The 21,248-nt window shown below is 34.9% G+C and overlaps 2 protein-coding genes and 1 long non-coding RNA gene across 3 annotated transcripts in view; 2 read left to right on the forward strand and 1 right to left on the reverse strand.

Moving 5' to 3' along the window:
- The window catches only part of LOC114525223 (alcohol dehydrogenase class-3-like), a 99,503-nt gene that overhangs the window by 2,122 nt on the left and 76,133 nt on the right, over positions 1–21,248 (reverse strand).
- Positions 3,770–4,578, forward strand: LOC114525227. Its single transcript, XM_028546452.1, has 2 exons — positions 3,770–3,885; positions 4,047–4,578. Exons 1-2 carry the CDS (start codon positions 3,831–3,833, stop codon positions 4,490–4,492), a joined length of 501 nt encoding a protein of 166 aa, XP_028402253.1. The 5' UTR covers positions 3,770–3,830; the 3' UTR covers positions 4,493–4,578.
- On the forward strand, positions 18,201–20,236 carry LOC114525229. Its single transcript, XR_003687172.1, has 2 exons — positions 18,201–18,308; positions 19,582–20,236. It is a non-coding gene; the product is annotated as an uncharacterized LOC114525229 (long non-coding RNA).

The raw sequence follows: 21,248 nt of genomic DNA on the forward strand, positions 1-21,248 counted from the left end.
CAAATTGCCCGCAAAGTTCGATTTGAACTTCAGAAATTCGTTGCAAATTACAAAACGAAACCGATAACTTCCCCGCCCACTTGACAGCTTCCAAACAAAGTTTTCGATTAATACAAACACAAATCAGCAGGAATTAAAAATACTAATTGTCGGTAGAGCTGACTAAGAAAGCTTTTTTCTTCTTAAAATTCGGCTTTTCAATTTTATTGTAAAAGAGAACAATCCAAACTTGAAAGATTCAAATAATAGGTTATTTAAAATTTTACGGCACGAAGCAAAAAACAAACTAACTGCAACGAGCTATATTGCCATTATGAATTTTATGATGATTCGAGAAACGCCATTTGTATTTATATACTTCTCAAGCTCATAAAAATCAAGGCAATACAATTTAAAAACGATGATATCGACATAGCCTGCATATAATTATGCTGCATTACTGTTTATTGATGCGAGCAGTTAGGAATTCAGAAAGATTAAAACTTTACGGGGAAGAACTTAACTACTTAAGAAGTTAGCGAAATTAGATACTTTCTATGAATTTACGATAACATTATTTGATGTATTATAATCACAAGCGAGCATCGTGTTTCATGTAGGTTTTACTTCAAGGGTTTTTGACGTGCTAAAGGAAGTAGATATGCATGTCTTATATGTGAGGAATACTTTCATTAATAAAACTCTTGTAAGTTTGCATGGTGAAATCAATAAGTAAATTAGCCATGCAGCAGGTACACCACATAAGTATTGCATTTAATACTTATACGTGATGTGCCTACAAACCAAATTACTTAATCTTTTCATTGTTATATAACACATCATCAGTGTTTTCAAGTGCAAATTATACGCTGTTGAAATGTTTTTAACAAACTTTACTAAAAATTTATAAGTATATATATTTAATTTAATGTTTTTAGAGCATTGTGCATAGCGTGTTTTGTATCTTCTTAGTTTATATAGGGTCCACAGTAATCGGTGCCCCGCTGTTGTGGTGACTCTGCCATGAATGCATGTTACTGGCGAAGTCAAATAAATAAATATTATCATAACATTGTGTAAAGAAGCTTAAAATATTCTTCAACAACCTTCAGAAGGTTCCGAATAAGTAAATCCCGCTTTAACTTTAAACGCTGGTAAACGACGTCGAAACGAATTGTGACAGGAATGAAATGGAAAAAGAAAGAAAGAAAGAATGAAGGAATAGAATACAATTCTTAAGAAGTTAGCAAAATTAAATACTTTCTATGAATTTTAGATAAAAGTATTTGATGTATTATAATCACAAGCGAGCATCGTACTTCATGTAGGTTTTACTTCAAGGGTTTTTGACGTGCTTAAGGAAGTAGATATGCATATTTTATATGTGAGGGATATTTTCATTAATAAAACTCTTGTAAGTTTGCATGGTGAAATCAATAAGTAAATTAGCCATGCAGCAGGCAAAGTAGCTAGCATGTACGCCACATAAATATTTAATACTTATACGTGATGTGCCTACAAACTGATTTACTTAATCTTTTCATTGTTATATAACACATCATCAGTGTTTTCAAGTGCAAATTACATAACAAACTTTACCAAAAAATTATAATAGCCTTTCTAAAATTTTATAGCGTGTGCATATCTACATAGTATACTTATCAGTCTAATTATGACTGTGTTCGATGCTGGCAGATCAAATATCCCGAACAAAAACAAACCAACTAGCTTTAAAGAAACGTGCATCAGTGAAAGGAAATGAACAGAAGGAAAGTTAGGAATGAAATGGATAAAGAAAGAATGAAAGACGCTTGATGAAGAAATATGGATGTAAAGATATAATTCTATAAGTTGTTCTAAAAGTTGTTCTTCATGATCTTGGTAGCTATATAGAGACATCCATAATTTCAAAACGGCGAAAGACATAAAGTAGGAAGCACTTGACGTCAGTTGAAACTTGAAAGAGCTCAATATACACAAAACAGTATCCCCCTCGAGAATTAAGTGGTCCTCCTACAACAACTCACTCGGAAACTGATTGGCATTGCTGATGTACGCAGCTAGTATTTTGATTTAAAGACGGGAAATAAGCTCCATATCTTAAACGGATCTTAGCAGGCAACCTGTGCAGTACTTTACATCCATCGTTTGCAACGGGACCAAACAATTCCTTGGCTGAAGAGTTAATCGATATTAAGTGAAAAATGTTTCATAAAGTGTTTCTCCTGCTATGTTTCTTTCAACTTAGTAATGCGTGCGGTAGGTTTTTGATTGGTTTCAAAATTAAATATTTATATCCATACGGAGGTATAAGAATGAATGCAACTACCTGTTACACGACATCTTATTGGTGTTAAATACAAATTATTTTGCTAGGTACTCCTTTTAATAACCAATTAAACGTGAACCTTCGAATACATATGATACCGATAATTAGAATCCATCCAGTTAAACGATATACCGGATCGTCACGAAAACAAACTGAAACTTCGACCACTTCGCAATGATGTGGGCTTTTACCATTTTGTACCATTTGTCAAAATATTTAAGTGCGAAACAAAACTTAAACTTTGTTTACAATACACTGAGTTTATTGACACGGCACGGCTAAAATGGGTACCAGTGGTGTAAGCCCTGTTTACACTACACTCGATTTATTGGCAAGGCACAGCTAAGTGGGTACCCGCGCCCAACTTTATTACTGTTAGGGCTGCCAAAACAAAGGCCGAGCACAAATGTCGTGTCGTGCCAATAAATTGAGTGTAGTGTAAACGGGGCTTATAGCTCTATCCGGTTAAGTTTCATACAACCGCCGTCAGGCTACAAAAACAAAGGTCAGGCACGGATGATATTGGCACGGATGATATTGGCACGGATTGGCACGGATGATATTGGCACGGATTGGCACGGATACGTGCCGTCCTTGACCGTGCCAATAAATCGAGTGTATAGTGTAAAAGGGGCTTTCTGCACGAAAAAAATTGAATTATGACTGCTAAAGCTCCCGAAAAATAAAAAATGAGTCGATAATAGCAAAATATCCAATATATGATATCTATAATTATGTAAGGTATACGAGAATAACTGATTATTGACCGAGTGTGTGGTCTGTACTGTGAAATATCAGAGCGAGGCTTTTTAGTATATGGACCGAGCGAAGGAGCGAGGTTCATGCAAAAACCTGGGTCTGATATTTCACAGTACAGATCGAACAAGCGAGGTCAACAATTGTTTATTATATGGTTGAACTGCATGAGTTATCAGGGATACTGATTCAGATACGCTTGATGAAGGAATATGTAAAGATGTAATTCTATAAGTTGTTCTATAAGTTGTTCTTCATGATCTTGCTAGCTATATAGATGCCGTGAAAGGCATAAAGGCAATTCTCTATTACGTCCGCTCCGTCCGCGCGGGCGAAGCGCGCTTTGTTTTTCAGCCCCGTCATGGTCCCATGGGCAAATTTTTAAAAGACACTTCGCCGCGCGGGTGAAGCGAACGGTAATGGAGAAATGCCTTAAAGTAGGAAGCATTCGGTGAAACTCCGTGAAAGGCATAAAGTAGGAAGCATATAATATTATGATGTCAGTTGAAAGAGTTCAATATTGACAAAAAAGTTAGTCCCTCCCTTTCCCCCTCGGGCATTGAATGCTCCTCCTACAACTCGGAAACTGATTGTCATTGTTCAAGCATGTAGCAACTGTTTTGATTTAATGATGGGAAATAACTCCCATATCCTATATAAACTCGTCTTAGCAGGCAACCTGTGCAGTACTTTACATCTATCGTTCGAAACGGGACCAAACAATTCGCTAAAGAATTAATTGGCTGAAGAGTTGATCAACTGAAAAATGTTCCATAAAGTGTTTCTCCTGCTGTGTTTTCTTCAACTTAGTAGTGCGTGCGGTAGGTTTTTAGTTGGCTTCAAAATTAAATATTTATAAAGACATATTATTTGTGTTAAGTAACGAACACTCTAAGTACAAAATATTTTGCAAAGTATTTCTTTTTGTAACCAGTTAAACGTGAAAACTTTCGAATAATATATTATTGTTTCAATATTTTAGGTGTATGGTTTGATGTTGGACACGCTTGCGTTGGCACGAGGGATAATAGCTTCCACGAATTAACCTACAACGGACCAAGTTCATTTGTTGGTGCAGTTAAATTGGTTCACACTTCAGGTTATGTTTCAAACAGCGCGGCAAAGAAAGGCTCATACTGGGGAGGAAACACTGTCACAGCTCTTGCAATGCTCATCACAGACGACTTGAACCGCATCGTCTACCCATCAACCCGCGTGACCACCGTAAGCAGCAATGGTTGGTACAAATTGCCAAGATACACCGGGGTATCGCCTAACCTGGTGTTCAGCGATACCGGAGCACCCCAGTATTTCGAGAAAGGCAACAAAATCAGAATTTGGTATGGGGAAGACTGGAGCGGATTTACAGAAAGCGACAATCATGGCAAAGCCTGCATGCGAGTGTATTTTCACTTGACCGGATGTTAACGTTTATATTAGCATCATTAAAATGATTTTGAAATGAAAAATTGTACGCATTATTATATTCTTTAGTTCAATCAAAGTTGAACTCTTTCTAGAGGCATAGAACTTATATATAACATTGTAATGTTGAAGTTTTCTTTATTCTGATCTATTAAAAACCTGTTAATAAAACTTATATCGTAGTTTGTCTGCAGGCAACAAAAAAATCACCTTTTAAAGCCAAATTTTTAACCCAGCCAAGTCGACAGAAAAAGTAAATATTTTGGCTTCACTTTTTGCGGTTCCTTCTCACTCCAGTTAGATACGAAGCTCAATGGCTATCACAGAAAATTAACGCGACGTTATGAGATCAGTTTTGTATTAATCATGCATGCAGTTGACCTTAACTAGTCAAATATATATATTGGCCCATTTTAATTACTTCATCCGGAGACTAGGATAATGCATTTGAAGAGGGGAGTTGAAAATTGTTGATAGCAATAAACTTGACCTGTCGGAAGTCAAATTGGTTCATTTCATGCAGAAAAACTCTTGAATCTTAGCTTTTGAAATTTGGCTCACGCAAGCATGTCAAAATACGAATGATGACTGCAATCTTACTGACTCAGAATATCGTTTCTGGACAAAGATGCTTCATGAACACACAGTAAAGTCTATTTACGTACAAGATACACCTTTAACTTTGTGAAGTAACATTGGATGTTAAATTGTTTGTTGTGATTGAAGCTATGAGATTATTATTTATTAATTATTATAACCGGAACTATAATGATGTGCATGTTGTAGTACATCATAGATTTTCCATATAGTAAGTTATGCCAAGTCACCAGCTTGTTCTTTGAAAATTAAGGTCATACAAACTCATAGAGTTACTAAGTCAAATATTGGCTAACTTCAATTACTTCATCCAAAAATGGATTGAAGTTGTTGGGGGAAGTTAAACTCCACTGAACTTACAGGGGAACTTAAATAAGCGTCGATAATACACTTTACGCTTTGGAAGTTGAACGAATAGGCTCACTTCGTTCAGAAGCACCTCTCGAATTGCAGGCTTTGATAGTTATCTTTACGCAGGTCGCATAACGAATATTAAACGCAATTTTTCTGGGCCAGAGGATTTCTCATGCAAGAAAACTTTAAAAAGATATAAAAACTAGTCAATCTATACATGCAACGAGATTTCACATTAAATATGGTTGAGAATGTTCCATAAAGAAAAAAGGATCGAGATTGTATGTAAACGCTTAATTCACTTACATTTTGAGGTACCATATTTCTCAAAATGTAATGCGCTAAATACAGTAATGTCCAAAAATAACCTGCATCGATAATTGGGAGGGCAATATTCAAATATTCATGTTCTGCATTATCAATTTCTTTTGAAATCTATTGTCTTTGCAGTCTATTACCATGAATATATGAATATTTGGCCCCCTAATTATCAATGCTAGCTACGCCACTGCCTGACGCCGCCGTTGCGGTTCGGTTGCAGTCGACCGATAGAAACCGCAAACGACCGCAAGGGAAAAAATACGATCGCGGTTGATGTTCGCTTCCGAACGAAATGTTATGTTTGAACAGCGCAGAACGACAACACAATATCAAGTAACCTCTGTCTCACCGCAGTTCGCGGATATAGCTAGCACGTTTCTCGACCAATCAGCACGTGTGTACTATAAATGTTATATTATAAAAATAGATAAGAATCTCTATTTATGTCTATCTATGTATCTATTGTAGCCCCCTTTATCAATTAGTGCTTAGGATGAAATGCACAGCCGCAGGTACCCATCTTAGCTGTGACGTGCATGTCGATAAATTGAGTGTGATGTAAAAGAGACCTATTTTATTACACGCGCGCACTTGCGATTCTTTCAAAGCGGAAACCCTTCACCAACTGATTATCGGGGGGACAGTTCTATTTACAGAAATACCTAAAGCCTCTTAAGCTGAGGCCACTCGACTGCTTCATTAATCTATTTGTGAAACTAAACGAATTCTCACGTGTACCTAAATTGGAAACTCTTTGAGCGTATTTAAACGCTATAGCAACGCCAACGGCACTCTTGATACTGCATGATATCATGTAACATTTAACACTTATTTACCGCGACCGAAGAACATTATGTTTTGTGGAGCCGAGTGGAGCCGAGTCAACATTTAAATTAAAATCAAATTAACATTCAAATTAAGTTTTAATGTAAATCGTTTGTAAATGTAATGTGAGTCGTTTGTGTAAATAGTGTCGATCTTTCTCATGTGTTTTTTTAATTCGAGAATTTAGTGGTTGTATATTTAAACCCAGAGGCCGGTTGTATAAAACTCTGAACTACATTAAGTACTGAGTTAAATCGTAGTTAACTAGAGAATACATAACTCTGATTGGCCAATTCTGCCACAAACTATATAGGTAAAAGTTAACTACCTTTTTATACAACCGGCTCCTGAAACTGCTTAAGAAAAGTTCAGATTATGACCACTTCCTATTTTTCCTCTCTAGAGTTCCGCTTAAAACTCGTGCACGCTCGTAACAAAGAGGAATAAGCATCACTTTCTATGTAAAAATGACTAACAAAGACAAAGGATTACTTTTTGGTTGCTCAGCAACAAGAAGAGGGAGCGCTGTAGCGCCTGACCTATTACATGTTGCTTTCTTGTATACAGCAGCATTTCAAGTACCTGAAATCCTTTAATAATATTTTTTCGTTTTCTAACTTTGACTATTTCTTAACATTTGCTTATTGCTTTAATAAATCTAATAATGGATGGTATCCATATCATGAACACAACCCTTTTAACCCCACCATTTTGTAAACGCCATGGCAAGTATGCAGGTTTTAGCCTATGTTTACAAACGAGCGTCGTTTTCGAGCGTTTTCAGAATCGTTTTCGTCTGTTTTATTGTTTTGATGCCCTGTCCACACGGTCCAAGGAAAAATATGCCTAATATGTTAAATTAGCTTCAACTTCTATTGTAAATTGACGGTATTTGAAACCGTTTGGGGATGAAAACGAGGGTGAAAACGCTCGAAAACGTTACAGTGTGCACGTAGCCTTAGTCGCATCAAATGCGCCTCTGCTTTGGATATTTTTATCGCTTCATTACTTCATATATCGGAATCTGCTAATCACGCAGATATAATCAAACGGCGCGATAAATTGTGCGAAACAATTTGGTCGAACAAGTGACTTCACTAAGACCAAAGAGCAAAGGTAATTTAAACATGATTAAGTGTAAGAGCTTCGCCACGCATGATATAACCACACTTGAAAAGTGCTTGTTAGGCAATATTAGGACTAACGAAAAATTGGTCTTATAGTTAACATGAGAAAAATGCTAAAATGCTTGTTTTAAAAAAACATTAAAGAACTGAAGGTAACGTTCACACGATTAAATATTAAAAAACATTTTGACAACTTGATGAAATAAAGGTAGAAACATGCATGCTTTCAAAAACAACATTCCACTTTATTACAGAGTCATCCTTATTACTTTTAAGACTCATTACGATCGATTAATCATTGAAAAGTCCTATTTGATATAAAATTACGTAAAATCTTCGACATGTGTGGTAAAATATAACGTCAAAAACAAAACCAAAACAATAGGATACAAGTTACGATACGTTAAAGATTGTCACAATATACAGTGTAATAAATAGTATTCAGTATTGTGCAGGATAAATAAATCAATATATTCCACTTTTCAACACCCAGAGATCCCTTACTACACGTTTTCACAACGTATATATAGTTAACACGAGCCTTAGCTGCATATTTTGGATTTTAAAAACCGCTTTGTATGTCAAAAATTGTAAACAAAGAAAAAATCTCATTTCAAAATGTTGAATTGTCATGGGAGATAACAAAAAGTGAGAGTATTTCAGCTGACAACCAATATGTCAGAGTTCCTGTGTATTTTGTAACTTCCTTGTGAATTTGGATAATTTATGCATGAGGCGGGAAACTGATTATAAAAGCAAGGCCCCCAGTTCACCTGAATTCAAGCTGCAAAGGCATTTCAAGAACAACTTTACAACTTGGGCGAAATCTTCACAAATTACTGCCATTTCAGTTTGAAGTAAGTTGTTAAAAAATTGAAAATTAGGTCAAGTGTTTTCACGTTTTGTGGTATCCATTATAAAATATCAGTTTAGCATTAGAAAAGAACATTAGTATGTTACAGAATTTTAATTTCCAGCTTAGTTGATGGATAACTTTCGATTTTCCGAGATTTTAGATTTCGTTCATCTAGAGTTTACGCTATATATATTATTGAATCTTCCATTAAAGAGAAATTGCATATTACCATTACTTTAAGACCAGTAAAGTTTTAGCTTTTCAACATATATGTTTTTATAATACTGCAAAAAAATCTGCTTTGTACGAAGGAGATTGATTTAATTTCACTATGTCAGTAGGAATTTCATAACATTTCTTACGTCGCCTTCTTTTACGTTTGACTTATTGTTTTAACGTCGACGGAAATCGCTTCATTTGTGGCAAAGTTTTATACACACATACGAATCCTTAGCCAAGACAAGTTAGACTCTAATTTAGACAAGAAATCTAATTTAACACTTATTTTAAGGCGGACAGTAACCTTTGCGCTACCAACATGCATTATTCTACTTAAACCAACTCAACTTCTATCGCGTATAACTGCATTTTGATTTAATTAATCCTTGTATACAATTCAAATCGTCGTTGCCTCCTATCTTTTCTTAGCCGAAAGAATATAACGATGAAACTTGCAATCTTCACTTTGTTTATGCTGGCTATAGCAGGAATGGCGTCAGGCCGTTTTTGTTATAGACGAACGTGTGTCCTAAGGACGCTGTTTTTCTACCCACAATGCTGCCTTGGCCGTCTTCATAAGCTGCCAGTACGAATCTGTTACTCAGCTTGGCATTTCTGTGGCCGCAAGCGGTCCGTTGGCCTGCAAGACGAGGTCGAAGTTGGTTTCTCGTGCGATTTCAAAAAGTACGACGGCAACAATGACAAATCGATTAGCCTTCAAGAGTTCAAGACAGTCACAGAACTACACGAAGATGGGAAGAAACTTTTCGAAGCAGCGGACAAGAACAACGATGGTGGAATCGACTGCAACGAGTTCACATCATCAAATTTAGAATTTCAATGCAAACCCAAAAAATGCAATGATAAAAATGAGGATGAATTTTTGGATGACGAGTAATTGAAATCCAGCACTTCTAAGTAGAATTTATATGGACTTTAGGACTATAGAATCGTATAAAACATTGAATGAAAAAAACTTGTATTTTTCCATGTGAATGCATGCTCACATGTATGATCTTGTTACAATAAGCCAAGTTCTAATAAAAAAAATTGAATAAAAAATAGCTTTTTTCTTGTTTAATACGAAAGGTATGTTACCTCAGCGTTTGAAAGGGCTATTTAAAGGGGAATTAACTCGTATATTCACTTCTTTTCTGCGGGTGGGGGGAAGGTAGAATTGCAAAAAGGTATAGCTATTTGGCCCATTCCGTTAATAAAATTAAAATTAATAAATATGCATGCAGTAAAACGCTTATTAACCGTTTCATTAATGCGCTGTATAATATACAAATTAAAAGCAGGTAACAGACTATACCTATATAATTATATGGATAACGGTCATGTTTGTTATAACAGAACTGTTAAAACCATCCACTTTAGTTTTTATATTTAAAATTGTAAACTTTAATTCAACAAGACTATTATAGTTGGCCTTCTCGACCGATGGCAATATATAATTTCACTTTAAGGGCTTCATGTATATTCAAATCTTCCGAGAGAAAGGTCGAAGATTTTTGAAAACTTTGAATATAGTACGTCGAAAAGTATACGAGGCAAGTTTCTTAAAAGACGAAAGAACTGTTTTAAACGAAACGAACCACATATTCACATTTCGCCAAATCTATCATCAATGTATTCAAACAATATTGTTTACCTGTAAAACTGTATTAATATAGATACCAGGTTTAAATGATTGTTCAACACTTGGGTTTTTCAAGTGTTTGTGACAAGAGTTTGATCAAATTTCCTGGTAAAACATTCAACGTAAACATAAAAGAAACAGTTTCAGTACACGCTTTTCAATAAAACACAACAAAGACCTTGAAGGTATAAAGAGATGAAAGGAGACGGATATTATGAAGAGCCGAGAGTGCTCGGATATAAGGGCGGTCAGTAGAAAAAACATCTTAAACTGACTGGAACGTCCAAATTAATTTTAAAAACATGCATTTGACTCAGTGAAAACGCGTGCAATACTTGCTGTGACACACGGTAAAAATTCGCATCGCTTGCCGCATGCTATGTGATTAATAATATATGTTTTTGTTAATATTAATCGCTAAACCGCTAGGATTTACATCGTAATGTACAAGTTGTTGTTGGTACTATACGCTGTATCCGTTATTTCGAAAGAACTGTCCGAAAATTGAATTTACGTTGTTCCACATACAACAGGCCTGACGAAAACCTCTCAGGCACTGCATGCACAGCGAATATAGCACAGCTCTAACACTACAACTACAAATATAGCAATCTATCTATATAGTGCGTGTGCCTATATCAAAAAGTATTCCTAGATAGAAATTCCAATAAGCTCTCTATATCCGACACCACGAATGCTTAACAAAATACGACTTGCACAGAAAATTTGAAGCTTGCAAACGGTAAATACAAAACGTCAGAACTAACAACCTTACGCATACTTTAAGTCTCAAAATTTCAAAATAGCCATTTCACAGCTGTCAGATGTGTATGATGAACTGTCAAAAGATTGCAGAATGCGTATTCAGAGGAAAAATGGAACTTTTTTGAACTAATTCATTAGTTTTCTCTTTGATAGCGATATATATATATATATCAGTAGAAATGCACAATTGTGAACCATTGATATAGGATTTTCTCAATAGTAAGTTATAAATTTGAAAATACCACACATTTATGACATATAATCATTTAAAACTCGTCGTTTTTATCGCCCACATTTCATATTACTTGGTCTTGTTATGTAATCTTGTGTTTATGCAACTTGCCCTTACAACCATCACATCCGCGCATGTTTGATTTAATCCCCGCGTCGCGCGATTCAAAATTTTTTTCTCAATACGTAGACAATGTATGGAACTTCGATTGTATATAATAACGTAAAGAATTCAAGCAATTTCATTGGTCGAGAGCCATGATCTATAAGAGGACAGACGCACGGAATGACGTCACAGCAATTTTCTTGTTTTCAAATTGCAAACAAATAATTCAATTAATTTTGGATTTTTTTCAGTTTTATTATATAAAACTCCCCCCGGCGGCTCGTGGCCACTTTTTTTGTTCTTATCACATATGACGTCATACCGTGTATCTATAACTGAACAGACAACGGTTCATTGTAATCTATTTGTTAATTTCATAATGGCATGTTAGAAGCCTAAACAGCAGATGGACACAATTTTATGCCTATATATAAGCGCCAGAATCTTGCATTTTTCGTTACATTATATTGTTTAAATACAAAACACAAATTCTAAGTCTCATCTCCTAAGGAGATAGTTGCTTCTGAAATCTGAAAGACCTGAAATCTTCAAATTATGGCTATTTTGATATGTATTATTTGCATGCGACCTGAATATCTAAACCATCTTCAGTGCGAATGAATCGGTTATTTAAACAACAATGATTGACAAAATAGCAGGATACAAGATATGCATATAATAAGTAGAACAACACGACAGACAAAAATTATAACTGAAAAATAGTATTAAAATCCTGAACCTGTTTGTTAAGATCTATGGTTTATGTTGGCGTATGTACAGAGCCCCCTTACGTTTGAGATAGAAGGAAGTGTTAGCAGTGTCTAGGATAGTGAAGCAAGAGCGGTAGTTAGGTTTGCAGTTAGGGTTTTGTAGGTGTTTGTAGACGTGTGAGTTTTTGTCAGTGCATGGAGGTGTATTCTTTGATCTTTGTGGCGAAATGACGGGTAGTTTCATCATATGTAACAGGAATTACATCCTGTGCAAGTATAAATTTATATACCACGAGGGAGTAAAGATCACTAGGGATTGTGTCCTTAGAGGGATATGGCAATAAAAATTGTTTAATTTTTGTTGAAAAGAAGATTTTCGAATGAAATAATCTTCCATCCGTTATTTTGGATATGCATATTCTTGCTCTGATATGCCTTACGTCACATATACGGCACTATAAGAAGTGTAAACCTTCTTTTCAATAAAACAGAAATAATTTTTATTGCCATATCCCTAGTGATCTTAAATCCCTTGCGCTTCATTTAATGAGCAATCGTGTGAATAAAGGTCTGTTTTAAAGCACTGTATCATGTATAGGCAAGCATTGATAAAAGCAATACTGTGTTTCCTTACTAGACTTGTTGTTTATACATGCACAGTATAGCCAGACAACAAAACATCAAATTTCAATGATTATGACATTATATATAAATATATCTGCATATTATATTATATTATATCTAAACACCTGAAAATGTTGCTTGAGATAAGGAAAAACTCGAAAAAACTCTCGCAACAACTCGTGTTCCTAACGGTAGAGTTTCATATCGGCTTGTGTAAACGATGTCTGCAGACAATTAGTACGTTCAAGACTTCATTAAGTGCTGAAGGTACATTGTTCTGAAACGGAACAACAAATTATAAGCCTCACCACGGGGTAAACTTCAACATCCGCACAAAAGGTTTCGCAAGGTTACTGAGTCAAACGCATGTTTAATTATACTAGAACGTCAAAATTAATTAAACATGCATTTGACTCAGTAAAAACTCGTGCAATACTTGCTGTGACACAAGGTGAAAATGACTAAAATCCGCATCGCTAGCTGATATGTGATTAACATATGTTTCTATTTATATTAATCACTAAACCGCTGTTGACATCAAAGTAACGAGCAAGTTGTTGTTGGTACCATACGCTGTATCCGTCATTACGAAGTAACTGTCGGAAAATTATATTTAGGTTGTTCCAGATACAACAGGCCGGACGAAAACCTCTCAGGCGCTGCACAGCTAATATATAGCACAGCTCTAACACTATAACTATACTATATAAATATGGCAATCTATCTATATAGTTCATGTGCCTATATATCAAAAAGTATATACCTAGATTGAAATTCCAATAAGCTCTCTATATATCCGCGACACCACGAATGCTTAACAAAATACGACTTGCAAACGGTAAAAACAAAACGTCAGAACTAACAACCTTACGCATATTTTAAGCCTCAAAATGGCCATTTCACAGCTGTCAGATGTGTATGATGAGCTGTCAAACGATTGCACAATGCGTATTTAGATGAAAAATTGAACTTTTTGAACTAATTCAATAGTTTTCTCTTTGATAGCGATATATATATATATATCGGTAGAAATGCACAATTGTGGACCAGTGATTAGATTTTCCGAATAGTAAGTTATAAATTTTGCACAATTATGAGCCAGTAATAGGATTTTCTCAATAGTAAGTTATATATTTGAAAATACCACACATTTATGGCATATAATCATTTAAAACTCGTCGTTTTTATCGCCCACATTTCATATTACTTGGTCTTGTTATGTAATCTTGTGTTTATGCAACTTGCCCCCCTTAGAACTATCACATCCGCATGTTTGATTTAATCCCCGCGTCGCGCGATTCAAAATTTTTTCCTCAATACGTAGACAATGTATGGAACTTCGATTTCATAATGGCATGTTAGAAGCCTAAACAGCAGATGGACATAATTTTATGCCAATATATATGCATGCGCTACAATCTTGCTTTTTTCGTTACATTATATTGTTTAAATACAAAACACAAATTCTATAAGTCTCATCTCCTAAGGAGATAGGGATAAGTTGCTTCTGAAATCTGAAAGACCTGAAATCTTCAAATTATGGCTATTTTGATATGTATTATTTGCATGTGATCTGAGTATATAAGCCATCTTCAGTGCAAATGAATCGGTTATTTAAACAACAATGATTGACAAAATAGCAGGATACAAGATATATAATAAGTAGAACAAGACGACAGACAAAAATTATAACTGAAAAATAGTATTAAAATGCTGAACGTGTTTGTTAAGATCTGGTTTATGTTTGCGTATGTACATAACCTCCTTGAGTTTGAGAGAGAAGGAAGTGTTAGCATGTGTCTAGGATAGTGAAGGAGAGCGGATGTAGTTAGATTTGCAGTTAGGGTTTTGTAGTTGTTTGTAGACGTGTGAGTTTTTGTCAGTGGAGGTGTGTTCTTTGATCTTTGTGGCGAGATGACGGGTGGTTTCACCAATGTAACAGGAATTACAACCTGCGCAAGTAAATTTATATACCACGAGGGAGTAAAGATCACTAGGGATTGTGTCCTTAGAAGGATATGGCAATAAAAATTGTTTAATTTTTGTTGAAAAGAAGATTTTCGAATGAAATAATCTTCCATCCGTTATTTTGGATATGCATATTCTTGCTCTGATATGCCTTACGTCACATATACGGCACTATAAGAAGTGTAAATCTTCTTTTCAATAAAACAGAAATAATTTTTATTGCCATATCTCTAGTGATCTTAAATCCCTTGCGCTTCATTTAATGAGCAATCGTGTGAATAAAGGTCTGTTTTAAAGCACGGTATCATGTATAGACAAGCATTGTTAAAAGCAATACTGTGTTTCCTTACTAGACTTGTTGTTTATACATGCACAGTATAGCCAGACAACAAAACATCAAATTTCAATGATTATGACATTATATATAAATATATCTGCATATTATATTATATTATATCTAAACACCTGAAAATGTTGCTTGAGATAAGGAAAAACTCGAAAAAACTCTCGCAACAACTCGTGTTCCTAACGGTAGAGTTTCATATCGGCTTGTGTAAACGATGTCTGCAGACAATTAGTACGTTCAAGACTTCATTAAGTGCTGAAGGTACATTGTTCTGAAGCAGAACAACAAATTATAAGCCTCACCACGGGGTAAAATTGAACATCCGCATAAAAGGTTTCGCAACAAGATTAATTGTTTGCGAAGACTATGACTTTGTTCTAAAAATGGTATAAAGCTATATACTGAAATTATTTTTAGCTAATTTGCTTCTAAAAGATCCTCAACTGCCTATTTTTTAGATTAAAGAACTAAAGTTACAATTGGGCAAATTCAAATTTGACTGTGGTAGATAAGTTAGGAAATTTGCAGTATCTATCTTTCATTCATGGACACATTGCTCTGCATGTAGTGTGGAATTCGCTCTTCTTGTCTTAAACAAGATTTATAGTCTATAGCTGGTATCGTCTATTGGTTTATACACGATAGATGTTTTAGATTCAACGTAAATATAGGAAAGACGTATATATGTAGTGTTAGTGTTTCAACTGATAAATCTGATCGAAATCGTGCGTGATATGGACTTAAGTGTGTTTATCTATGCATGTCTACTTCTATAGTTATAGAGCACTTCAAAATAAGGCTATACATGCATGTCTTCCCTTTGATACTGATACAGAAATGCACAATTGTGACCCAGTGATAAAATTTTCGAAAGGTCGAAACTTGATAAACACCAATTTCTGCGGTGTTATAAGATATACCCTTATCACATTACGAAGCCTTGTAGGTACCGATATTGCCAGTATATATAGCCTGTAATGCTGATTTTCAATTATACAAAATACTTGGAAACACATCTCGATATAAAAGTCAGTTGAAACAACATCGCACCGTCCGCATAAAATATTTTTTTTCATTTTGCTGTCGTTAGACATGACATGCACGCATAATTCCTTACCTTCAAATATGAGCTTTAAAAAGGTGCAATAGTGCATCTTGAATGATCTTATAGTTAAGTGATTGAACGTTTAGCAACCAAGGGGGGAAATTAAATTTACCAATCATTCCGAATTTTCCGGGTTTGTCCTTGTGCCATTCGATATGCTAGCGAGGTTCAGATTTGACTACCACTACCGCTACCTCTCGCTAATCTATTAAGCTCGTGATTGGTTAGTCTGGTTGACCTATCGCATTTGATTGGTTTATATTCCCTCAAAGGTTGCGGTAGTCGTAGTGATAATCAAATCTGAACCTCGCTACTGTAGGTTTGGGGATGACTTTTGGGGATGACAGTTTAATCAGTTACGATTGATGAATGAATGACACCAAATGAATAAAAGGAACTATTTGGGTGGATGCGTGCGTGCGCGCATAATCAGGTTCTTCCAGAAAACTGGCAGCGCAAATTTGACTTGTAAAGACGCAGCTATGCTTCCAAATACCCAAACAAATGAAGGAGCAAACAAATTAATGCATTACAACAATTGCGAATTAATTTAATGTCGATCTATACACGAGTATAACACAGCTTTGCATACAATAGTTTAACATGAGGAAGTCAGTTGTCTATATATAATAAGATGTAACGTACGCTTAAAATCTTAAGAACGGAAGAGTTAAACTAATATACCTAACAACATATATAGAAGTTAAAATAATTTTCATTTAGACTTTTGACGTTTTTTGCTGGCTGGTGGTAGCTAGTTGTAAACTCGTCGTTTTGATCGCGCACATTTCATATTACTTGATCTTGTATTGTGTGACTTACGTAACTTGCCCCTAGAAGCATCACATGCGCATGTTCGATTGAACCCCCGTTGCGCGATTTTAAATTTATTTTTGTCAATACATAAACGATGTATGGAGCTTCGATTTCAATATATGCACCACAATCCTGCTCGTTTCGTCGAATGCGAAAGTTGAAATATGACGTCTGCAAACGCGTTTATTCTTCCATAATTTTTACGTTAGTCGGTTTAATGTCATATATGTGCGTTTAGTTTTGATATACGTGCAAGTATGGGAATACATGCAAATGATGCAAATCATTTTTACAAAGCTATACATGAGGTATCATATTTGAAGCTGGTAAACCAAATAGAATACATGTTGATTTCAAGCTGAAATACTCTTCAGATAGGGAAAAAATCCTACTTATATACTTCTTAATTTTATATAAATGGGCCATAAAATCAAACAGAGAACTAGACTATCGCGACTAAAGTTTACGTAAAGCGCGATGTCTGATCTAGCGACGTCTGATGTAAAAATATTAGTAAAGCGGTGTTTATCCTAATCGCATGCAAATACATACGTTTTGTGCAAATCGATCGCAGCCAATATTCTACAAATAAAAGTGAACTTCAGATACAAATAAAAGTGAACTTCAGGGCTGTTCAGATATATAAAATTGCCAATATATAAATCCTAACTCCGAATGGTACGAAACTGGAAAATTCCGTTTGTTAAATTTCTGCATTTTCAGATTTAGAGAAGTACAGGATATTTAAATAAGATTCGGGGCTAAATGACTTTTAGTTTAATTTCTAGACTTAATGAAAGCGCTTGTTCAAAATGCCGACTTTGTATATGAATCATTGTTACAAGGAAAATAAACTACAGGAGGGATTATTAATTAAAACTTTCTTCTATCCTTTTTCGGCTTCGTGCTCCTTTCAAATTCTCTGCGTCAATGAAATAGTTTTAATGTTAAATATAGCTTTTATATTGTTAAATAACCACATCCGTCCAGGAGAATACAATTATGGCCACTCCGTTAAAGTTTCCGTCTTAGCAAAATTCCTTATGCTGTCCCAAAATTCCTTTCGAAAAAATGGGGCCAAGTCTGGGAGTTGATTATAAAAGCAAGGCTACCGTGCAGACCACTTTAGATCAAACCTTTGAGTCCTAAAGACAACGTTTGGAATTGGAAGATATCGACACAGCAAATTTTATTATTTCAGTTAAAGGTAAGTTAAACTTATTTGTAAACGAATAGTCTGTTAAGTTAATATAATTATTTTTATATACGTTATCTACTAGCTACTTACATGGAAAGCAAAAAGGGCATGCATATATATATGGGAATTTCCCATTACTGGCATGAGTTCATATATTCAAGGCTTTCCACATTTCGAGACAAGTGAGTTTATAGATACAGTGTTGGCCTTAAATTTGGAAGACGAACATATTCGGAAACAACGTATATATACATGCATATACTACGTTTTATATATCATAGTCATAGCAGTTTCATATATCATGAGTATCGAGACAAGTGAGTTTATAGATACAGTGTTGGCCTTAAATTTGGAAGACGAACATATTCGGAAACAACGTATATATACATGCATATACTACATTTTATATATCATAGTAGTTTCATATATCATGAGTATCGAGACAAGTGAGTTTATAGATTCAGTGTTGGCCTTAAATTTGGAAGACAAACATATTCGGAGACAACCTATATATACATATACTACGTTTTATATATCATAGTAGTTTCATATACCATGAGTATCATATACTACGTTTTTGGATTTCAAAGAACAACTTTACAACTTGGGTGAAATCTTCACAAATTATTGCCATTTCAGTTTAAAGTAAGTTGTTAAAAAATTGAAAATTCAGTAAAGGGTTTTCACGTTTTGTGGTATCCATTGTAAAATATCAGTTTAGTTATAGAAAAGAATATTAGTCTGTCACAGAATTTCAATTTGCAGCTTAGTTGATGGATAACTTTCGATTTTCCGAGATTTTAGATTTCGTTCCATCTAGAGTTTAAGGCTATATATGTTATTGAATCTTCCATCAAAGAGAAATTTCATATTAGCATTACTTTAAGACCAGTAAAGTGTTAGCTTTTCAACATATATGTTATTATAATACTGCAAAAAAACTGCTTTGTACGAAGGAGATTCATTTAATTTCACTATGTGTAGGAATTTCATAACATTTCTTAATTTTACACTTGAGTAAATGTTATAACGTCGACGGAAATTGCTTCATTTGTGGCAAAGTTTTATACACACATACGAATCCTTAGCCAAGACAAGTTAAACTCTAATTTAAACAAGAAATCTAATTTATCACTCATTTTAAGGCGGACAGTAACCTTTGGGCTACCAACATGCATTATTCGACTTAAACAAAATCAAGTTCTATCGCGTACAACTATATTTTGATTTAATTAATCCTGGTATACAATTCAAATCGTTGTCGCCTCCAATCTTTTCTTAGCCGAAAGAATAACGATGAAACTTGCAATCTTCACTTTGTTTATGCTGGCTATAGCAGGAATTGCGTCAGGCCGCTTTTGCTATAGAAAAACGTGTGTCCTAAGGAAGGTGTATTTCTACCCACAATGCTGCCTTCTCACTCTTCATGAGCTGCAAGTACGAACCTGTTACTTAGCCTGGCATTACTGCGGCCGCAAGCGGTCCGTTGGCCGGCAAAACGAGGTCGAAGTTGGTTTCCCCTGCGATTTCAAAAAGTACGACGGCAACAACGACAAATCGATTAGCCTTCAAGAGTTCAAGACAGTCACAGAACTACACGAAGATGGGAAGAAACTTTTCGAAGCAGTGGACAAGAACAAAGATGGTGGAATCGACTGCAACGAGTTCACATCATCAAATTTAGAATTTCAATGCAAACCCAAAAAATGCAATGATAAAAGTGAAGATGAATTTTTGGATGACGAGTAATTGAAATCCAGCACATCTAAGTAGAATGGACTTTATATGGACTTTAGGACTATAGAATCGTATAAAACATTGAATGAAAAAAACTTGTATCTTTCCATGTGAATGCATGCTCACATATATGATCTTGTTATAATAAGCAACGTTCTAACAAAAAAAAATGAATAAAAAATAGCTTTTTTCTTGTTTAATACGAAAGGTATGTTTCCTCAGCGTTTGAAAGGGCTATTTAAAGGGAAACTCGTATATTTCTTTTCTGCGGGTGGGGGGAAGGTAGAATTGTAAAAAGGTACAGCTATTGGCCTCATTCCGTTCATAAAATTATAAAATTAATACGTATGCAGTAATACGCTTATTAACCGTCCCACTAATGCGTTGTATAATATACAAATTAAAAGCAGGTAATAGACTGCCTAAACAATTATATGGATATCGGTCATGTTTGCTAAAACAGAACTGTTAAAACTATCCACTTTAGTTTTTATATTTAAAATTGTAAAGTTTAATTTAACAAGACTATTAGTTGGCTTACATGGCAACACATAATTTTACCAAGGGCTTCATATATATTCAAATCTTCGGAGGGAAAGGTCGAAGATTTTTGAAAACTTTGAATATAGTCGAAACGAAATAATACGAGGCAAGTTTCTTAAAAGACGAAAGAACTGTTTTAAACGAAAGAACCACATATTCACATTTCCCCAAATTTATCATCTATAATATATTCAAACAATATTGTTTACCTGTAAAACTGTATTAATATAGATACCAAGTTTAACTACATGATTGTTCAATACTTGGGTTTTTTAAGTGTTTGTGACAAGCGTTTGATCAAATTTCCTGGTAAAACATTCAACGTAAACATAAAAGAAACAGTTTCAGTACACGCTTTTCAATAAAACACAACAAAGACCTTGATGGTATAAAGAGATGAAAGGAGACGGATATTATGAAGAGCCGAGAGTGCTCGGATATAATTGCGGTCAGTAGAAAAAACATCTTAAACAGACTGGAACGTCAAAATCAATTTTAAAAACATGCATTTGACTCAGTGAAAACGCGTGCAATACTTGCTGTGACACACGGTAAAAATCCGCATCGCTTGCCGCATGCTATGTGATTAATAATATATGTTTTTGTTTATATTAATCGCTAAACCGCTAGGATTTACATCGTAATGTACAAGTTGTTGTTGGTACCATA

Source organism: Dendronephthya gigantea, unplaced genomic scaffold (genome assembly GCF_004324835.1).
Source record: "Dendronephthya gigantea isolate DGI-Jeju-01 unplaced genomic scaffold, DenGig_1.0 000033F, whole genome shotgun sequence".
Lineage (NCBI taxonomy): Eukaryota > Metazoa > Cnidaria > Anthozoa > Malacalcyonacea > Nephtheidae > Dendronephthya > Dendronephthya gigantea.

Excerpts from the sequence above, each read along its gene's own strand:
- LOC114525227 (XM_028546452.1), top strand. The coding sequence starts at position 3,831 with ATGTTCCATAAAGTGTTTCTCCTGCTGTGTTTTCTTCAACTTAGTAGT. Across the intron at positions 3,886-4,046 it reads TCAACTTAGTAGTGCGTGCG|GTGTATGGTTTGATGTTGGA; the intron begins GTAGGTTTTTAG and ends TCAATATTTTAG.